Source organism: Aphelocoma coerulescens, chromosome 3 (genome assembly GCF_041296385.1).
Source record: "Aphelocoma coerulescens isolate FSJ_1873_10779 chromosome 3, UR_Acoe_1.0, whole genome shotgun sequence".
NCBI classification, from domain to species: domain Eukaryota; kingdom Metazoa; phylum Chordata; class Aves; order Passeriformes; family Corvidae; genus Aphelocoma; species Aphelocoma coerulescens.
In genome coordinates, this window is record NC_091016.1 from 68,920,545 (window position 1) to 68,943,136 (window position 22,592).

Consider the following 22,592-nt stretch of genomic DNA (forward strand, 5'->3'; position numbering starts at 1 on the left):
CAAAAAGTCAGCTCAAGGGAATCTCACGTGGTTTAACAATTCCAAGTGCAGGTGTTGTATCTGGCTCAAGGCAACCCCTGGTATCAACACAGGTTGGAGGATGAACAGATCATGAGTGGCCCTGCCAAGAAGAAGTTGGGGGTGCTGGTGGATGAGGCGCTGGGCATGACCCAGCAATGTGCACTGGCAGCCCAGAATTCCAGTTGTATCCTGGGCTGCATCCAAAGCAGCCAGGAGGGACAGCAAAGGTGAGGGAGAGGATTCTCCCCCTCTTCTGCTCTGGTGAGACCCCGCCTGGAGTGCTGCATCCAGCTCTGGGGTCCCCAGCTCAGGAAGGACATCAATCTATTGGAGCAAGTCCAGAGCAGGCCAACAAGTTGACTCAAGGGTGGGAGAATCTCTCCTGTAAGAAAAAGCTGAGAAAATTGGGATTGTTCAGCCTGCAGAAGAGACATCCTAGGGATGACCTAATTTTGACCTTCCAGTACCTCAAGGGAGCCTACAAGGAAGATGAAGAGAGACCTTTTACAAGGGTACATAGTGACAGAACAAGGGGGAATGGCTTCAATCTGAAAGAGAGTAGATTTAGATTAAATATTAGGAAAAAATTCTTTACTGGGAGGGTGGTGAGGCACTAGTTGCCCAGAGAAGTTGTGGATGACCCATCTATGGAAGTGTTCAAGGCCAGTTTGGAAGGGGCTTTGAGCAAGCTGGTCTAGTGGCAGGTGTCCCTACCCATAGCAGGGGAGATGGCGCTAGCCAATCTTTAACACAGGCCATTCTATGATTCTATGACTTTTTAATCAGTATTTCAGTATATGAACCATGTAATGCAATGGTGTGAGGGAGCAATGGACAAGCTGATATTCAGTAGTGGCAGTAGGAGTTTTTAAAAGAGAAAACCACTTGCTGAATCTCTCTGGGCTTGGTTAGGTGACTGCCTTCCTTCAGAAGAGAAGTAGTGAAATTGAGCACAGTTCAGAGAAAGTAGTAACCTGATGTCTCCCTGTGCTCCTGCCAGCAGCATAACTTATAGGCCAAGATCAGATTTAGACTGATTTAGACGGTGTTTTCTTCATATGTTTGGTCTCCTAATCATGCAAAAAAATTTCTGGTGAAGTTGCCAAAGTCTCTAAATGTGAGTTTTGGGAATTGTACAGCCCTGCCCACAAAGGGCCTCTTCTAGTTCTACTAGGAAAGTTTTATTACATGAGTATTGTTCTTGGGATTATAAATAGCAGCAAGCTGAAAAAGGTTGGTTTTGTCACAGTATTTGTAGATCAAGTGTTCAGCTCTGTAAAACTGCTTGGATGATTTATTTTAATGGAAAAATATTTGCTGGAAATTGGAAAGCAATAGGACTGCGATTCCTGCACTTCTACTAGTCTAAATGTTGCCATCATGGTGGGGTACGCAGTGCTGCTGGGTGTGGTATATTGCTGGAAGGCAGGATGACATCACCCCCAGGTTTTGGTAGAAAGTCACAGGGCTTGGGATGTACAGGCTTCAGAGCTGCAGAGAAGCAGCAGACTGACCCTTGAGCTCTGCAGAGACAAGATCATTTAGTCCCACAAGAGATTTCAAGAATTCCAGTATTGTTTCCATTCCAACTTTCAGGCTCCAAAATGTCATTTTTCTCTGCATAGGCAAAGTGAAGCTCAGGAGCAATCAGGGGTTAGTTTCAGAGCCATGGAATAGGGGTGCCCTGGTCACTGGCTCTGCCAGCACAGGACTCCCATGCTGGGCTGGGTGGAACTGTCCACCCTCCAAGGCTGCTGCATCTCACCAGAAATAGCACGGCTGCTTCCCATGAGTGCTGCCACTTCTACCAGACCCACTATAACAAAACTCTGGCTTGTCTTGCCTGAGATACTGCAGTTTGTCCAAGGCACTAGATGATCCTGCTGCTTTGGCTTTTGGCTGAACGACTGGAAAGATCACAGCCAACCACAAGTTTGCGTGCATTGGGGTTTTCTTTCTGTGCCTGTTTGCTGTGAGAGGAGCAGGGAGCTGGACATGCAGGGGGCTGTCGTATGGGGAGGTGTGCAGCTGTACCTCTGACAGCCTCTACAGTGCACACCTATCTCCAGCTTTGCTTCCCTCATGGCACCTGCATCCAGGCTAGTAGGGAAACCCAATTTCTGTCTGCTGTGGCTGTGCAGCACAGCATGCTGTGTAGGACAGTCCATTATCTTTCCCTGTACTACAACATCCCATGTTATGTACAGGCTCCTAAAATGACATCAGTACCATCCTTACCAAACTGAGATGTACTGGAGTACTTCAAAGTGAGCATTTTGCACTCTTTTGTACAAATACTTATAACAATGCATGCTATAGGAAGCACTAGTTGGTCTTCAGTGGCCACTCTTGTGCTTTAAAGGCAGCAATTTTGTACTAGATGTGTAATTCAATTGTTCTTTCAAAGAGTGAATTTGTAATCTCCACATGATTGAAACTTTACCTAGGGGTTTCTGTTATGTAAGAACATAAGCACAGTCTTATAAGAAAATTAAGAAAAAACCTAAATCTATGAAACATTCTTCATTCCTTCATCATCCTTGCCCTCAGAAAAGAAAAATGTGCACTTTTGGAACTATCCTAAGGATCCCTCCTTTAGCACACAATTTTACAAAGGCTGAGTGCCCCCCGTTAGGTGCCAAGGTCACACCTTTGGCCTTGACAGGGCCTATCACACACTTGCAATTTCTACTTAAATTAATCCATATCCACTTGCAGGTGTTAGCAATTTTGTAGAAGAGAGTCTAAACACTCAGCATCTCACAATTGTCTGTTTTGTCAGTCATCTGAGTCTGTACCTTTGAAGTTACTGCTATAATTGGAAGAAAGGTCACACTAATCTATTCCTTCTAAAGATTGCTTTCATTTCACCAGTATCTAATTATTTTTTTTCTCTCATTTCTTATGATGCCTTAGGTAAAAGTAATTTTTGGTGCTTATCCTTTCTTAAGCATTTTCTTTTCTAGAAGTCGTTTTGTACTTTGATACATCCCTTACATCACAGTGGGTGGTTGTATTCTGGCAACCCCAGTGATACTAGTGAAATATTGTCATGTAAATCCAAAAAAAAAGGAGCGTTATTAATTTCCTTTATGTACTAGTTTGATTGGTTTTCACTGAATTAGTATGTCATTATAGTTGAGTACCAGGCTCTTTCTCTTTCATTTAAATGCGAAGAAAACACATTTCAAACAGTGTAACTTCCTTTAAAAACCGATTTCATACAGCTCAGAGCTTTCAAGGGCTAATATGACTTCTTGTGGACCCTAACTTTCCCGTTTTGGGTGCCATGCTATTTTTTGCTCCCATCCAGATTTGCAGAGGGCTGGGGAACATTCCCCCAAAAGCATCTTTCTGATCGTTGTTCTCGGCCCCGCAACGGCGATGGTGCTGTGCGCAGGGGAAGGGAAGGCAGCTTCTGCTGCGGGAGTGTCGGGGACCGCACTCGGGCCGAGGGGCCGTGCGGCCGGGGAAGGCTGCAGGGGTGTCAAGGGACGAGATTGGGGTTTTGAGACGTGCTTTTGTAGCCGCCTCAGTGCAAACCACTCGGGGGGTCCTCGTTTTCCACTTATAACACAAAAAGAACTCTCCCGACGGGGGATCTCCTGCTTAGCTCCATCCGTCCGCCGCATCGTGCGCTCGCACTAAGTGAGGAGGCGGCTGAGAGTGGGGAAGCGCTCGTTTGCCTCCGGGGCTTCCTCCCGTGGAATTTTCCCACCGGAGTTAGAGCTGCCGGAGGGCCGGGGAGGTCCCCCGTCCACCGCCTTCCCTCCGCTTCCCCGGTCGGGAGGAGGATTCTGGCTGGCCAACGCCAACTCGGAGCATCTCGGCGAGAAGCCCCCGCGGCGAGCGCACGGCAGGTGCTCCCGGCGCGGCGGGGTCCGGCCCGGCCCCGACGGGCGGCGCGGGGGAGCAGGGGGCGGCCGCCAGCAGCGCCGGGCCGGGGCGGGAGCGAACAAAGCGCTGCCGAGGGCGCGCTGCCCCGACGGGGCCGGCCGGCGCGGTGCCGCCCGCAGCGGGGGCGGGGTGACCGGGGCTCCCGGCCTCCCTTCCCGACACACACAGACACACACAGGCACACAAACACACCCCCAGCACACGCACACCGCGCCCGGGCACACGCCGAGACGCAGAGGCGGCCGCTGGTGCGCGGCGAGAGGATGCGGCGGCTGCGCCCCTGGGCGCTGGTGCTGGGCGCGCTGCTGTGTGCCGGGGCCGGGGCCGGGGCCGCTGCCGGGGCCGCGCCGGCGCTGCGGAGCTACCCGCACAGCGCGGTGCTGGACGGCGCGGGCGCCTACCGCCTGCGCTGGGGACGCCGCGGCAGCGCCCTCGCCCTCCGCCTGGAGGTGCGCACCCGCGGCTACGTGGGCTTCGGGCTCTCGGCCAGCGGCGGCATGGCCTCAGCCGACATCGTGGTGGGGGGCGTGGAGAGGGGCCAGCCCTACCTGCAGGTAAGGCCCTGCTCCTTCCCCTCGACCGCCTGCCCGGGTCCTCTTTTGTCCGCCCATCTTCCCCCCGCTGTCTCTCTCTCGGGACGCCCCTCTTTCCCTGCCCCGCGTTTCTTTTGCAGCCTTCTTGCCCTGCATCCCTGTACCTCTTGACTTCTTCCTTCCACCCTTTGGGTTTTCCCTATCGTTCTGCGTTCCTTTCCCCTAGAGGAGATACTTCTTTTCGATCCGCTCCCTGCCAACCTTCCCTCTAAACTTTTACAAGGATTTCATTAAAGGTGTCAGGTTTCTTTCCTCTTTATCCAGAAAGTGCAACAGCCCTTTTCTCTCTCCTTTGGGCACTCTCTCCTGCCTGCCCGCTGAGCCTAGACCCTCGGAGGAGAGGGGTAGGAGGGGAAAGTCTGTCCCAGGGAGGTGCGGCACCTTTCCCCTCACCCTACCAACATCTGGCGGAGCTTGGCCGTCCTGATGCCAGCTTCCTCTTTCTAATCCCACTGGCATGAGGGCAGTATCCCACCAGCTTCTAAGCCTGCTGACGTCCCCTTCTGATGGGGCACAACCGGTGCTGCTCCTGTTCTTGGTGTTCTTCCTCTCCTCACCTGGAGATGTTCTGACCCAGGTGTTGGAAAGGACTTGCAGAGTAACCACTGGGACTCCTGGTACATGTCCTTGGTCTGGTAAAGCAACCTCAGAGGGGCTGAACTCTAATGGCTTAATTTTCTGTAGTAGTCTAGATATAGTCAGGGCTACCTCTGGGAACAGGAGTGTGGAACAGAGACCTTGCTGGTGCTTCCAGTGAGTCATCCCCTCCAAAAGGCACTGGTGACTGGTGGGGTAGGAGCCATGAAAGGGGAGGGGACCCACACCTTTGGTCCCCTCTCATCAACTTGAGATCCAGCCAGGAGGAGTTGCTCTGGGTTTGCGGGAGCAGGGACAGCTTGTCCCACAGATGACTGAAAGGGGAATCAGGCCTGGAATGATATGGTGTCACCCCCAGTTGCTTGAATAACAACTTAGAAATGCAATTTAAGAGTGGTTGTTAGAGTATGGTCTAGGAGAAGTTGTCTGTCCTTCATTATGTTAGAGCTAGTTGATCTTTGAAGCTGCTGCTTAAATTTTAAGAGGTTTTTCTTAAGCATATGGATTTTCATTAAAAATTCATGGTAAGAAAACTAAATGCATAATATGATCTCCTTACTAGTTATCAAGGTTTTATAAAATCAAAACTTTTCCAGAAGAATAGACCTTTTAGTATATTTTTTTTCCTTCTACTTTTTCTATTTCCCTATTAGTTTCCTGTCTGAAGTTTAGGCAAATATTTGTCTTCTCTAAGCTCAGACCAGTGATTTTCAGAATATTGGTTTCTCCATATTTCAAAATGAAGATAATTCTTCTTGAAGCCTAAATAAAAGACTAATAATAGTAAAAAAAACCCCTAGTCTGCTCATTGAGAAGTGAGCTCTTCACTCACAGAATGAAAGGCTTTCTGTAAGGCTTTACAATTCAGAAGACATTTATTAACCATTAAAAGAAACACAAACTTTTTGCCTGGTTAGTTCATAGATCCTGTTAGGCTAAAGCAAGTCTTTTAGAAAGACATCCAAACCTAGTTTAAACATATCCAGTGGTGGAGGATCCATCACTTCCCTTGACAGTTTGTGGTAATGACGAGTCTCTGCTGTTCCTGATTGCCAGGATTAGTTTGTCTTGCTTTAGGTTTCAGCTATGTATTTTCTCTACTATATTAAAAACTCTACTCCCCCTGCCTACCGCCTCCATAAGGTTATTTATATGCTGCAATCGAGGCAATCAAGTCACTCCTCAATTTTTTTTTTTTCATTAAATAAATAGATTGAGCTCTTTAGTGTCACAGGACATTTTCCCTAGCATTCAGAGTACTTTTGTGGCTCTTTTCAGCACCCTTCACAGGTTTTCAGCATCCTTAAAAATGTCCCCATACTAACTCCATTCTTCCACAGGTTTTATCCACCAACATTCTGTTACAAATAGAAAAGGACTGTAGCAAATGCCTGCTGATACAAACCTTGTGGTATTTTTCCTGAAGCACTAATTTAGCACATAAACTGTAATGCTAAGAGCTATGAGTTATTTTGTTGCACCTTTGATAGGTAAGACACATAAAAAATACTTCTGCTATGCTTGCTTGCCACTCTAGTCTTGCTCCATCCCCATTCCTTCTTCAGTTCTAGGTAGCATGGCTTCTTTCTAAACTGAACTGAGGTTTTTTAAAAGTTGCTCAGTTAAAATATTTCTGTACTTGCACCAACAAGGAAAGGCCAGAAACAAAGATGATAAACAAAATTTGTCCAAAGGCTTTTTCTGGTCAGGCAGCAAAGATTGCTATAAAATGAACAACTTGTTCTGAGATGCTGTTTCAATAATATCCAATTCTTCCCTTTACTGGACAAACAAATACAGTTAATATTTTAAAAATACATTCTGTGTTAAGAGTATATCATCATAATTTAGATTATTTACTACTGAAAAAGATTTTTTCATAGATAGCACCCTTGAAAGTATGTGGTTTTATGCCTAGCTGCACTCCATGAAATATGTACACCCTATAATGAATGAACTTACTTTTCTTTTTGGTTTCAGAAATATGTTTTTATTCCATGACCATCCGTTGGAAAGTGTGCATCGTGGTCTAAACTCTTAGAGGGGTCATTTTTTGGTTTCTTTGAAAGTTTTGAGATGCTTGTTAGTGGCCTGACGTTCAGATGTTCTGAAACACCTTTATAGCCTTTCAAGTGGGCATTGAAATTGCTACTCCCTTGGGTCAATTTTGCCTTCCCCCCCTCCCCCAAATTCTCTCTCCTTTTTTAAAAATAGAAAATATTCTCAGAGGTAAGAGTTCTCTTCTGGGAATAAATGTATAAATGTAGTTAGACTACAGCTGCCAGTGAGGGTAAAAGCACATACTTCTTAGTCTGTGGAAGATCCATGTATTGAGGTAGAGGAAAACTGCCAGGCAGTATTCAGAGAAGAAAGAGAAAATGTTCCCTCTGGCCTTTATTCCTCATCCACTCAGAGCAAGTAAATGCTATTCCCACCATCAGCAGGCAGTGTTTGCCTTGAAAAAACCTGGTGACTCAATGTCCTGGATATCCAGGGTTGGGTTTTACTTTCTCAGTTCTCAGGTGTATCCCGAACTTGGGTGGAATGAGCTGTTCATTTTGGTTTGCTCTTCCATGTTTGAGCTGTATTTAATCTGAAAGGGTGTCTGATGTAAGGAAAGGCTAAAACAATTTGGAAGTCTGCAGCTTAGTTTTGTCTAAATATATCAAGATGAAAAGTGTTACAATGGCATGAGAGAAGAACAAACCTTCATGATATACCAGAGTAGTTTTTTGAAGAGCATTGGAATGATCAGAGAATTATACATTTACTGTCCTAACATTTCAGAAATTTGATATTTGAAATGGGAACCTAAACATATTTTGTGAGGATGTAGAGGACATAGCATGGATGTGTGGATACATACATGCATAACTTTAGTGTTTTGTCGTGAGGGAGGCACCTCCATTGAGTAGAAGGAGAAAAAGGAGATCAGTGAACAAACTATGCTCACACATTACTGAGAGCCTGTGGTGTCAGAGCAGCAGATTATGTGGCATTTGTGTGAGCATGTTTGAGAACAAGAAGATACCAATGGGGGTTGGTATTGGAAAGCTGGAAGCTGTTTTCGTCTCTCTAGGGAGGAGTTGGACTTAGGAGGGTTCATACTTACCAAAATGTTACCTTGAAATATTGCTGTGCTCATTTGCAGCATGTCTTACTCTTCGTACAAGATCTTGGGGCAGCCCTAGATCTTGCATCTAGTTTTTTGGGGTTTTTTTTCTCCTTTCTTTTTTTTTCTTTTTTTTTCTTTTTTTCCCTAATTCATCTCTTTTGTGCTTATGAATTGACACAGCATGCATTTTCTTGCTAGACCCATGCCTTTTCCTTGGTCTCCACCCCTGTCTGGAATTGTGCATCCCCACCCACAGCACGTAGCTGCTGAGAGCCCCATTTTGGGGAGAGTAATCCTCCTTGATGAATGCCTATTTTGTGCAAGTTATACAAGAGGGTTGCATTGTTAGAATCTTCTGTTGAACTTGCACAAAAATAGACCCTACTCAGGGTGAATAGGGACTGTGTGTCACTAAAAAGTACTTTATTATTCATTAGAGCCTTGCTTGTTAACTGTCACCCAAACTAAAGAATATCTGTTATCAAATGTATCCCATAGAGTTAGCTTAATTGCTCACAGGGAAGTACTTGGAAGAGATTTTAAAGGACAGAAAACAGTGAGCATTTTCAGTACTTAACGATACTGCTGCTTTTAAGTGCACTCATGCCAACAGCAACAAAAGAAGTGTTTAGAAAACAACTTGAAAGGCACCAAGAGAGAGATGCAAAGCGAGTGCCACACTGACATATCTCAGTCAGTGTTTTGTTGGAGGTATTTCATGCCTTTGGGCATTGGGGCAAAATCTCCAGATGACTAATGTCTCCCTCTTGGCTTCAGTGTGGGGCATAAAGAGACACTCCAGTGTACATCTCCACTGGCTGGGTGCTTTGTAGTTCCCTTTCAGAGGTACAATAGTTAGGACAAGGAAGCAACAGTTGGTGAACAAAAGATGAGAAGAATTCTGAAGCTCTTGTAATTTGCAGGCCTTAGGGGGACTGTTTTCAAGAGTTTGGTTGGAATTGTATTTCTTTTTTGCTCTTTTTCTTTGTCATATTTTTTCTTCTCCTTTGGATTTTGGAAGTGCCAAGAAAATGAAATTTTCTCACATCTGCCCAGAAATATGGAATTGTAGCCGCCCTGAATCATGCAAAGGCTTAAAATAGTGGGGGAATGATTTAATTCCCAATATAAACAAGTATCACAGAAGCAGGAGAGGGAAGAAGGGAGATTTTCTAAGGCAGATCCAGGAATTTTGGGAACAAGTATCACTAATAGTTGTGTTTGAAAATCCCCTTTTTAATCTTCCTCATAATTGAAGTAATTAAAGTAATTAAACCCAGAAAACTTGTACTGGATAAATGTGGCTCCTGTGTAAGGAATGTTTCTTGTGATAAAGTGCAGTTGTAAGATTGTATCGTGCAATATCTCCTCCTTACTGATTTTCTTTCCCTTAAAACACTTTGCTACGTGTTTTGTCTAGTCTCTTTGTGTTAGGACAGCCTGTAATCTAAAAATCCTATCTTCTGATATAACTGGAATACAAACTCTTAAATTAACATTTATTCTTGATGTAAAGACTCGTATAGGTCCTTGGGACTCCACTGCAATGTCAAATTATCCGTGCCAGTATGCGATGTCCTATTTCAACCTCTAGCCACCAGTGCCTCTTACACCTTCTTGTGCTAAGTTAGACAGGCCTCCATACTTCAGTGTTTTTATTTGTGTGCAAAGTGATATGTTTTATGCCTCAGGAATGTCACAGAAACAAAGTGATGCCACTGCCAGCTGCAGGGTACTGGGAAGCCACCCCAGGCAGTGTTTAACTAGATGTAAGAAATACACTGAAGTGTATTCAAGTGACCCAGTCTGAATGAGAAAAGGCATATTCCTAAGTAAATAATTTTGTTTCATGTATAAAGAATGCAAGCTTTGTTTTTATAAAGAAAATGCGTGAACATGTACACACACATACACAGGCATGATCTGTTTCTGTAAATACACAAATGGAAGTGTGCATCTTTGTGTACATGTGTATGTGTGCATTCAAGTATAGACACACCCACAACTATTTATCAGAGATAGAAATTTTCTGTCCTTGTCAGAGCTGGTAGTGCACCTGAAGTAAATAATCCACACTCACTCACATATGTCAGCCAGTTTAATTGTAGAGCTTCTCAGAACTGCCTGCATGAGTGAGATCCAGGCTTCCTAACAAGGACTGAAACAATTCATGCTAATCTGCAAAAAAGCAAAACAAAACAAATCAAACCCCCCAAAAAAACCCCAAAATGCCACCCACCCCAGCAATCAGAAGCAAACAATAAAAAAACCCTGAAAAAAACCCAACACACCATGCTCTCCCCCCTCCCCCCTCAAACTAGTAAATTAATTACAAACAGACAGCTCATGGGACAGAAGATGTGAACTTACTGATCCCAGTTACTTTAGGAACTTATTGCAACTACTTGATTGCTGTTGCTGTACCCTTTGTACAGTTATTTTTCCATTTGCAGCCAATCTCAAGGTTGGTTCAGTCAACTGGAATGCTCTCAAGATGCTCTTGAGAACATTCTTCATCGATACTGCGCATCGATGCTTTCAGGCTCCTGCTTTGTGTTAGGTTGCTGTGGGTGGGCTCTGCTTTTCCCCAGCATAAGAGCATAGTAAGATCTTTGCCTGAAACTGAAGCTGAAATTTATTTGAGGTTGCAAAACAGTTTGGTTTGCTTATTTGTAAACTCATGCTCTGTTTGGTTCTTGCCAAATACAGTGTAAAACCAGCTTCTTTTAGGTGGTAACATCTAGTGTGTACTGGAACCTTGAGCAAAAGGATTCCATTTAAATTGAATGCAACAATTAAAAAAGAGAAATGTTAACCACAGTTATTTTTTTGGAAACCCAGAAAGGCATAACTTGGTGCTTATTTCAAACAAATGTTTCGTTCAGTTCTTTTCCTTACCGTAGCAGTTTATCCACCCTATTTATACAAACATAGATCCTCTCCTGCGCCACCTTTCATCTTTGTTACAGCTTCATGATCCTTTCTGCAAAGCTTGGTTTTGGTCCTGGTCATTGGCATCAGCTTGGTAATTCGGGGATGCTTGAAACTCCATGGGTTGTCTACAGAGTATCAGTGAGGACAAGTTGAAACACAGCTTGTTTTTCTGTCCTTTTCCTTTCCTGGCTTGTCCCTTTTTTCACTTTTAAGTATTAGACTGCTGCTGAAACAGCAGTGATGGCCCAGTTAGAGAAGGGCAGCACATATAATAATTTAGGGTGGCTGAGTTTCTTGCAAGCTGAGTGCACAAGGCAATTGCTGCATGGGGCCACAGTCTGAGAATTATGTTATGCCTCTTGAGGTTGAAAGGTGATATATATAATTTAGGACTGGAAATGGATATCATAAACAAAACAATCTTGTACATTGTAAAGATCTGGGGAGGGAGTCCCATAAACACCTGTTTCAGTCTGTGATGACAGCTGGTAGGGCTTTTGGGGTCAGGCTTCCCTCTGCAGCTGTGCTTGCATTCTCGAAAGAGAAACCAGCGTCTTTCCACATCCTTAAGAAATTACTCTCCTGTTTGTGGAGCAGAAATCAGGAACCATATAAACCACAAGATATTTTTTTTAAGAAGGAGAGAAGCTAATGGTATCTGAAAAATAGTATAACATGATCTGCTTCACATCTGGAAAAGAGCATAAACTATCTTGTAATGTCAGGAAGATTTTTCATTTTCCATATGTTGTTTCAACTTTTAGGTAATATGAGGAAGGAGATACTTAATTATTTGATGGATTGCACAACTTAGTCCAGAATACAATATGCCATTTTATGCAACATTATCAAAGGGAGTGCAGAAAATTTAAATGTTTCACATGTAAACAATTTACATAAGCAAATCCTAAAATAGACATCTTTGTTATCATGTAGAACAACCAATAACATTTCTGAAATGTTTTTTAAACACTTAGTCTTTAAATAACCAGAGATATTCATACCAGAAAAAAATATAGTCACTTCACCCTTCTCTTTCACTAATTCTTGTACTTCTGTAAAGCTGATGTGTAGTTTGAAAACTTTCTCTTCATTAAATATATAATATATATTTTTTGTCTGTATAAGAAACTGAAAAATCCGAATGCAAGAACTGAATCATTGCATAAATCCATGTTGTGGATTTATCCACACACTTGCGAGCATTTCAGAAATCCAGTTTAAAGGACTTGACAATTATTGTAGATCTCTGCTGGAACTCCATGAAATTCAGGGGACTTGTATCAGTATAATCTACCCTACAAAAGACACAGGTTTTCTAGCTAACTGTGTGGGGTAGCAAAACCAGACCTGTGTAAAAAAAAAGATTATACCATGTTAGAGCCTTTTCCTGCCTGTTGGGAAGAATAAACTGTTCTAGTACGAAGCCCATTTTAGAACTATCTGTGATAGATATCAAAGCACTGTAATGCTGCAGATTAAAGCATCCCACTCCTTTCTTTACAGAATTAAGTAAGTGAAACTTGTGAATTTGGTTGAGTTCTGTGTTACAGTAGTGTGGGCCTGAGAGAGTTTCAAATTAAATTTATATTTCCTTAGTTTAGCTGAAGCTCAAATGCCCAGCTTACCCTCTCTGGCCCCTGGTAGATCCATCCTCTGTACTGCCACTTTTCAAAGGCCTTCCGAAGTATCCATCTTTCTCCTCTGACTAGACTAAAGAGCTTAAGTGGAGTGTAGGCAGTCCAAATGTAGTGGTTTTGATTGCATTTGCACCAGGACTTTTGGCAGCAGGACTTTAATTTTAGTTTTCTACTCTGAAAGGAAGCATAGGATATGTATAAAGGTACAGGCATATATTTACATAGATCTATCTAAAACTAACATTTTTTTGCTTTTCTAGGTTGCAGAATTTTCCAAATTGCAGTTGAAAAAGATGTGACATCACCGATTGTCACTGCGTCATCATTTTTGAAACCTTTTGTTCATTCTGTTTTGTACACAAACACGTCTTAAAGGCTTTTAAGCTCTGATGAGTAAATTGAGCAAAGTCTGCATAGTTTAACTGAAAATCTTCTCGGTGAACAGATTTATATGGTTCCTAGACAATGTGGCATTATTTTGTTTTAAAACTGGGAAACAAACCATTTTTGTGTGAGAGGTTGAGCAATCAAATTTTGAGTTGTTCAGGCATTTTTTTGTTGTTGTTGCATGATTTGATTTTATTTTTATTATGAACATTTGGAAAATTTTCAACAAAGGAACTGAAAATAGTAATAGCCACATCTAGCCACAAAATAATTTCAGGTAAAATCACTGACATCAGCGAGGTTCTGTTCATTTTTGACAGCAGGGGTGGGCAGCCAGTGCCTGAGCAGGCAGCAATGTGAGTGCCCAACACAGCTCTCATCCCACGGGGAGCAGCCTGGTCCTCTCTGGGGGCCTGGGCTTTGGGGCCACCATCCCCAAGGCATTTGCCAGCAGCCACAAAATGGGCCCCTCGTGGTGAGCCAGAGCTGTGACCTGACTTTGACTGTCATCCGGGCAAGTGAGATAATTACACTGACAGTCACGTTATCAAGGCATATCTGAGCTTATACCTTCATTACAGAACTTCTTTGCATTGTTTTTGCATTCTTGCCTCAGGCTCATGGAAATCAGGAGTATATCACAGCAGGGTTTTTTCTGGTTAGAGCTTTGTCCTCTAGACTTGTGATGAAATGGTGAAGTTCACCACAAAGCATTTGAAGTTGCTCAACTAGATTTTCTTCACATTTCACATCTTCCCTTCACACTGGTTGCAGGCAGAGATTTTCAGTCTGTTCACATGAGTAAAAGCTGCTCTTGAATTTGTATTCCTCAATATTTCAATGTGTGGGTGCTTTTACTAAGAATGTCTTCCTTCAATGTAAGGTAGGATGTCAGCAAAGATACCACACTTCAATAAAAACTGATGTTCAGAAGGTTACATTTCTCATCCAGACAAACTCTTACTAACTTAAAGATGGAAGCAGGGATTCCACAGAAGAGTGTTTTCAGAGCAGGAATGGTATTATGTATGGACAATACACTGCCTCTTTCCAAGTTCTAATGCAGGGCTAAAGTGAAGCGTTTTGATCCCATAAAGTACCCATCTTCAAAGAACCATCCCAAAACAAGTCTATTATTTCTGCCTGGAAAACAGCAAATCCAAAGTTATTTCTCTAAACAAATACAACTCATCAGTTCACTTTCTTTCAGGTCCCAGGCCCCCTTTTTGCTCATTTTAGTGATTATTTTTCCATTGTGCCTATTCTCTCATGTAAGTACTTAATCATTTGTATTTGTAAGATGTGGTGACAGGAAAAGAAGAACTCTCTGGTATCTTGCCCACACACAGGTTTCTAGGGTGGAATTAAGTTTAAGATTACAGCTTTTAAATGACCCTTTAGTGAATTAATGATGTTTCAGTTATTTTTTACTGGTGTCAAAATACTTGGGCATAACATTTTACAGTTTTTCAGATTGGTTACCTCAGCCTTAACAAAAGTGAAAAGCTGGAAATCTCTCCAAAAGTGAACAGAGGTCCAAACAACTCCAAAAAATAAGTGCCTGCTGGGCAGTGCTGCATTATTTTGCAAAGGACACCACACAATGAATGGTGTCTCCCCATAGCCTACTCGGTATGAGAAACACATTGGTTACTTAAAGGACCCCTGCCCATCCCAAACCAGGCAGAAACATCCTAAGACTCAGAGGAGGGTGACCAGAGGAGGTGCATCTGAGACAGTGGCCAGCCCTTCCCAGGTGACCGGGTGGGAGGAGAGGGCGGGACGTGTCCCAGCTGCACGGGGCTGCAGGAATCCGGGGTGAGGAGGTTAATGACCTGACATTGCTGCCGACATACTCCTTTGTGCGGGCCTCTGCAGAACCCCGGATAGGGAGCATCTTTCTTACAAACAGCTCCCTTGCCTCTTCCAAAACCTCAACCTAATCCCGGCAGCTTTTGTATGAAATGAGTGCTTTTCGTGCTAGTTAAGCCGTAGGCTTTCTGGTTCCAGTCAATGCTCATTCAAGAGGCTTGTTTCTTGTGGGAAAGAAAAAAACGTAGGAAAAGTTGTGGGAGTAAAGGAGCAACAGTATTATTGATGCAAATATTAAGTGAATTTCGTTCTCTCTATAATTTCTTCTGGAGTTCATGACATCCCAGTTATGATAAATAAGGTTGCTTGGTTGCTGGGTCCAGCTTTTATTTCTGCAGTTACATACAGGCAGTGTGTTGCTAAAGTTACTCAAGGCATTCTTTAAGCTCTTTATCACAGAGAGTTGTTTTCTTGGAGACAAAAAATAGTTCAGTGCCACCTCAAATTTATCATTCAGTTCAAAACTGATACTACAAAATTTTACATGTGTTAAAGGGCTTCAGTAGTGGACTCAGAGCTTCATTTTTAATATTAGATTTTAATAATGGGTCACCTTTCTTTTGTAACAGGATTATTTTACAGATGAAAACAGAGTACTAAAAAAGGACCCTCAACAGGATTACCATCTGGAATATGCCATGGAAAACAGTACACATACAATATTGGCTTTTAGCAGAGAGCTGCACACTTGTGACACAAATGACAAGAGCATAACGGTAATAGTCTCTGATTATACGTAAACAGATGAAGTAATTGATACAGGATAAATGTATATGTGGTAATTAAGCTGGTAATTAAAACCTCTTTTTAGTACAAGGAGACAATTAGAGAAATTCACTTTCCAAAATATCCTTTTGCTGAAATTAACTAGGTAAAATAAGTGTGATAGCTTTATTAAACTATTATGTTTAAATTTCAGCTTTCTTTGTCCTTCTACTTTAATACATTATGTTCTGTAATTTCTAACAAGTGTACACAGTATTGAAACAGATACTTGTGGGCCATCAAGTCCGATATGCCACTGTCATAATCATTCAAGAGAGGCCAAATTGAGAAATACTTTTAAGATTCTGCACTAACTTGATCTTAGTAGTTGATGTTAGAAACACATTTTTCAAAAATTTGGAGAAGATACATTTAAGGCATCTGTTTGTTTTATTTCTTTATTCAAAATTAAAAGTTAAAAGATGTTATGGTAAAACCTTCCATGGTAAAATAATTTTAATGGTAAATTCTTCTGTTGCCCTAGGGAGTGCTGTGCTATTTCCTAAGCATAATTTTAAATTACATGAAGCTGATGACTTCTGTATTGGAAGTGACAGACAGGTTGGAGAGATTTGCAAGGCTTTTTATGCTTTGGCTTGTTTACTACTTCTTTTGAAAGCATTACTATAGGAGTAAAACACTATATTCATTATCTGTGTTTTTACAATATATGCAATAATAGCAACATGAGGGGCTGAAAATGCAGGAAGCCAACCACAGCTGTGTAAACCACCAGTTTTCCAGGCAGCCAATGAACCTCTGGTTTGCACACCTGCTCCAAATTCTCAGTATAATTTGGCATTTTGGGACACTTCAGGATTTATTATAGCACTTTGTCTCATGGGTCATTATTGCAATCTGAGAATGTTTTACAGAGAACTGATCTGTGCAGTGGCTGTAGATTGATTTTTAAGATGTAAATCTGTTCTGTAATTGAATGATAATTTTCCATAGTATCTAAGGACAGCAGTTCACTGAAGGTATTCACATCTTCACAGGTCTAAGCCCGGGAAATTTTTAGGGGGGAAGCATTCTGGTTGCTGATCAAATAAATAAATAAATCTGTAGAAAAATATTTCTAATGAATTTAGTTGGTTACTTTTTATGAGTCTGTTCTGCTATTTGAAGATACGATTTCAATTCACAACATTAGGGAAGGAATCTACCAGAGAACGATTTAATTTCTGTGTATTTCCAATTAACCCTTTGAGTATAAAACATTATTTATTTCAAAGGCCAAATTGTGTAAGTAGATGACTGCTCCTCTGGAATACACTGTCATTGTTTAAATACACTTATATCACAGCTATTGTAGGAATCATGTGAGCTGTGGGAGGAAGGTGTTGCTCATATCCCTTGTGGACATTTTGTTTTGTTTTTTCAGGAGAGCACAGTGCGGGTAATATGGGCCTACCACCACAAAGACTTGGGAGAAGCAGGTCAAAATTACCATGGATCCAATCGTGGTACAAAGAGTCTGCGTTTGCTGAACCCTGAGAGAGAGGAAGTCTTATCCGCCTCTTTGCCATACTTTGACCTGACAAACAAAGACGTAAGTTACTCCATGTTTTGGGTTTCTGTGGAGGCGGGAATAAGGTGGTAACCAAAGCCTTGGGCTTACACAACAGCTAGTGTGACTTTTGTGTATAGATTAAATATGAGGATGAAATTCTTCACTGTGAGGTTGAGGCACTGGAACATGCTGCCCAGAGAAGCTGTGGATGCCTCATCCCTGGAAGTTTTCAAGGTCTGGTTGGATGGGGCTTTGAGCAACCTGGTCTAGTGGAAGATGTCCCTGCCCAAGGCAAGGGATTGGAACTGGACAATCTCTAAGGTCCCTTCCAACCCAAACCATTCTGTGATTCTATGATAATACTATGTTCTTGCCCTTTTTATTAAGACAGGTGCCTGTACCAGACAAGGACACAACATATTGGTGCCAAATGTTTAAGATTCCCGTACAGCATGAAAAGCATCATGTGACAAAGGTGAGTGATTCAGACTTAGCAAATTTAGAGGAATTTAGGTAATAATTACACTTCAAATTAGTTCTTGCATTTTGAAGTTTTTTCCACTGCTTACTGGAGGGAAAACAAGACCTCTTGTCTGTCTTCACAAACATGCATCAAGTGTGTGTTTATGTGTGCCCAGGACCTGGCTCAGGTGTGCCCTGACAACCTGCATGCACAGTGACATACCCCCTTTCTTTCAGTTTTTTTCTCTTTTCCTTCATCCTGTCTCCCTTAAGAAAATGAGGTTGAAAATTATTTCTGTCTGTAAATATTTCTGGCAAGGACTAAGTAAAATTGTCTAAAAGCACGTTACATCAAGCTTCTACTTTTATATATAGGAATTTAATGAATTTCTTCTAACAGATGTTTATTTTAAATTAAAAAATAATTAAATGGTGATGTTTGTTCAAATGAAGGGCCAGGTTCTTATTTGATTCCAATCACCTTTCTTGTGATGACCACCGTGAAGCCAGGTTACATCAGACACGAACACACATCAGTATTTTCAGCAGTGTAAAAGCCAAACAGTATTTAAAAAAGAGATGAACATTACAGCTTATTTAAAAAATAATGAAAATGCGTGAGTAAACATTCATACAAGCAGGATCCTAGGTGACTTGAAAACCCACATGCACAAACATGTTTTCCTATAACACATTTTCTAACTTTTCTTTCAGTTTGGAATTGAAACCTTAAGAGTGCTGAGGGAAAGATGTTTCTCTCATTTCTTCCTTAAAGTAATATACTGAAGACCTCATAAAACAACAAATTCTTATTTTTCTAATATGCTGAAGATAGCATATTAGATATGATAGAGATAGTTCTGGCCCTCATTTGTATCTTTCTCTGAACCCAAAAATGCATTAAGTATAGAATTCTATTTCTTCTCTTTTGTTACAATTGTCAGTCATATTTCTTCAGTGCATTCAGTAAGACTGAAACTTGAAATTAATTCAGAGAAATTTAACATGTGCTCTCCAGTGTCTGTATGATAAATACCTATAATTACTCCGAAATATTGTGGGTTTCTGCACTTTATCAGAATGAACAATTGCAAGGCCCAAATTTCTGCCTTCGGGTACTTGATCTTTAATCACATTTGAAATTTATAACAGCTATTTTCACAGATCTGTATGAAACGGAGAATTTGCTTATATTACAGTATGTATGTCAAGATCCCTAGTTTTATGCTTTCAAGTGAGAGAGCTTCAAAATGGTAGTATCAGAATCAAGCTTTCCATGTTAAATTTGGTGGAAGTTGTAGATACTTGCTGTTCTGCTAAAAAGTTCCCTAGAATTATTCATTATTTATAATTTCTGAATTTATTTTCTAAACACTTTGCATGACTGCACATACAGTTGCTCAGTCTTTAAAAAAATTGTGGTTGGTTGAAGCTAAAACAAGATTTTCGCTCAGAAATACACTAACTGATTTTTTCAGAATAGTTTTATATTCTTAATTTTTACAATAATATATAAAGAATATTAAAATTTTAGAAGTCGCATTTTCAAATCAGAATTTTTTTTATAAAGTTAAAAATTAGAGTACAATTCTCAGTGATTTTCCATCTTCAGAAGAGCAAGAAAATTTCATATTGTTGCTTAAAAAATGTTTAGAGAGAAAAAAATGAATACAGAAAGAGAGTAGATTTAAGTAGGAACACTTCCTTAGCCTTTCTTTTCAGGGGCAAAATTTATATTTTCCTATAAATGACTTTTTTAGATGCCACATAGAGGGTTGTTGTGGAATTGTATCTATGTGCTCTTGCAAACTGATTAAACATTTCCTAAAGCCTACTGATACACAAAGGATGGGACTTATGGCTACTGGGGAAGATATTAGCTGTGCAAACAAAGATTGAATTTCACAAAGGGGAGGGCGGATGAACTCTTTGGCCTGATCAAACCGTCTGTGTTAGTTAAATACTTACATAGATGTTGATTCTGGATTCCTTCTGTAGCACGGTTTTCATGCAAACCTACACATCTCATTTTTAAAGACAGGAAAAGAAAAGGTGTAGACATGGTGCAAATTTGTCTGTGGCATAATTTAGTCTACTTCAGTAGTGTACATGTGAGCTGGCTTTGGCCATTTCTTGCTCCTGTGTGATTTTGTGGAGCACTGAACCGCTCAGTTTGGCACTTGCTGGACAGTGTGAACTATCATCAGTGTGTGCTTAGCTGTGCAGATGTGTAAATTTGCTGGTGATCTGGGGTCTCAGGTGCTACAGCCACAATTGGAATTTTTTTCCTACTGTTCCACTGTTCTCTGTCTTTCATTCCTTCTTGAAAATTGCTCTGAGCACTTTATAATAAAGTACTTTTTAAAATATCAGTTTCATCAGGAAAGCATGATGTTTTAATGAGGGAAACTGAAAAAGTTAGACCTGTCATTTAAGGTAGAGGCCAAGACTTTTAATTGTCTCTGGTTAACAAACACCAGATTCTGAATTCAAGTTCTGAATTTAAAAGGGTTTTTTAATTTCTATTGAAGATGCATTATTTTAAAAATACTAATCTTTAAGCCAGAATATATTTAAGGTATTTACAAATATATTTTGTAAATACAATTTAATGGTGCAACAGCTGGATAACTGATAACACTTGGGTCTTAGGATTTACCTGCCATAGTTTTAGTTTCTTCTGTTAGCACAAGATGAAGAAATAATAACTAGCACAAGAGATCTCAGTATTAGTTGAAGATAAATTATGTAAGACCTTGGGTCTTTTCTATCTCTTTACACAATATTCATGTTACTTTCCAGGAATCACACGTTATGGGAAACAGCATATTTTCATTGATCAAGCTGCTCTACACAGCATGTAAACTGTGCAAGAGATAAGACTGTAATCTTGTGTTCATCTCATGGGTAGAATAAGGGCATGGATAAGTAATTTCTCCTTACGCTGCATTTACCAATGGAGAAGAGATCTTCACTGCAATAAGGGCACACCCAGCCAGGTTTAGGACTTCTCTGTTAAATATTCTTTTGTTTCATATTTCTTGCAACCTTTTCCTCAGGGAAGGGATTGTGTCTTCCTACATGTTCCTGCAATGCCTTCTGTTTCTAATGCCACCAGGAACTTCTGGAGCGACAACTCTTAATAACACACCTGCTAAGACATACAACAGAATAAGACAATTTCTCAATAGCTGGGCATAATAGTGACAATAGTGGCCCAGATCACAACCAAAACCAGGCTGGTTTTGTGGCTCTAATGGTTTACATCACTCCTCAGCTTTAAGCTGCCTACCTGGCTGAAACATAGCTCCATGAAAATTTGTTAAACTTCTACAGATTTTCCCCCCAGTGCATTTTCTGCTAGCACAACCAACTATGAGTGTAATAGGTAAATTTTGAAAATAATATATTCAGAGCAGATGAAAGGGATTGCTTGGAGGTAATAGCAGGCATTCAAATCAGCTATTTGCAGGATAGCCCCACAGTGGTCCCAGAGTGGTGGACCTTGGCTGCTCTTCACGTGAGAGAGCACAGAGCTGCCTGTCTGCAAACTCCTCCTGCAGCTAAGTGTGCATTGGCCTGTTCTGCTGCTCTGAGCTTCAGGCTGTGGTATGTGCCTCAGGCTCACTACTCGGGGGATTTTCACTTTTCGCACATACAGAAGTTAGCCAGGAGCTTTCTCAGAAGTAGGTTTCTTAGAAAAAAGCATTCCACTTATTAGCCCAGACTTTCTGGCAATGGGTTTAAGACTATGTCTTGCTAGAATTTTTGCAGTTTTCTGTATGTAAATGTCATTATTCTGGCTGATCCCGAATGTGCCTTTTAATCACATTCCTAAAGAAAGTTCTCTGGTTTCACCAACTCCACCTCAGGAAGGACCTCCACTCCAGCAGGACCTCTCAGAAGGAGGGAGAGTGCAATCCACTGGTAGAGCAGACACACAGGCATGTCCACACTCCTATCTCTGCATGAAAATGTTTCTGTCTCCCTGCTAAAGCCATGCTGAGGGCAGGTCCCTGGGTGTGGAGAGCCCACATAGGCAGAGACACCACTGCACCAGGGCTGGGAGCAGGGCTGACAGAGACAGAGGTGATCATCCTGGGGAGCACACCCTGAAAACAGGTCTCTGCAGCATCCTTGCCTTTGTAAATTGTCTGGTTTGTCTCTTTGCTCATTCAATTAAAAAAAAAAATCATTCAGTGGCAGCAGACTGGCTTTTTGAAATCCTCTCATTTTTGTGCTGTTGAAAAGTCTGATTTTCATGATTGTCACTGTGTGTGGATATGTCTGTGCTGACATATGTCTCTCTATTTTGAGAAATTGTAAGTCTGTTTGCTGATAGTTAGTTTTTTCTGCCTATTTGCTGAATTTAATTTTTCCTCACTGTGAGCAGGCATCATGCAGATGTTTACCAGCAGCAAGAAAGTGAAAATGTGTTTTACATTTATGAGAAATACTTCCCAGTGTTTCAGAAAAATACAGCTCTTGCTTTATATTCAAAGCTTGTTTTTAACTACTTTTTCTACTTGTGGTTCTACAGATGCAGCTCTTTTTTATTACTATCTTAAGTTTAGGTTTCAATACTCCATGTCTTCTGTCACTTCAATGTAACTGTATTGCTTATTCAAATAACTGCATCTGCTAAGGATTCATTACTCTGTCTTCATATTTACCTCAGGTCTCCCATGTGCTTGACTGTTTTTCTTGCTTCAATTCAAAAACCTTAAGATACAGTGTTTCTTGTACTGTCTCTAGATTTTCTGTGAATTCTCTGGACCTGTAATCTCCCTCTGAAC

General features: G+C 41.4%; 1 protein-coding gene across 1 annotated transcript in view; it reads left to right on the forward strand.

The window, feature by feature from the left end:
* Positions 1-4,105: 4,105 nt before the first annotated feature.
* The window catches only part of MOXD1 (monooxygenase DBH like 1), a 49,553-nt gene continuing 31,066 nt past the window's right edge, over positions 4,106-22,592 (forward strand). Inside the window, exons 1-4 of the mRNA XM_069010754.1 lie at positions 4,106-4,472; positions 15,626-15,772; positions 17,206-17,373; positions 17,726-17,809. Coding sequence (XP_068866855.1) covers positions 4,182-4,472; positions 15,626-15,772; positions 17,206-17,373; positions 17,726-17,809 — 690 coding nt within the window. The 5' untranslated portion in view covers positions 4,106-4,181. The remainder of the gene's footprint in view (positions 4,473-15,625; positions 15,773-17,205; positions 17,374-17,725; positions 17,810-22,592) is intronic.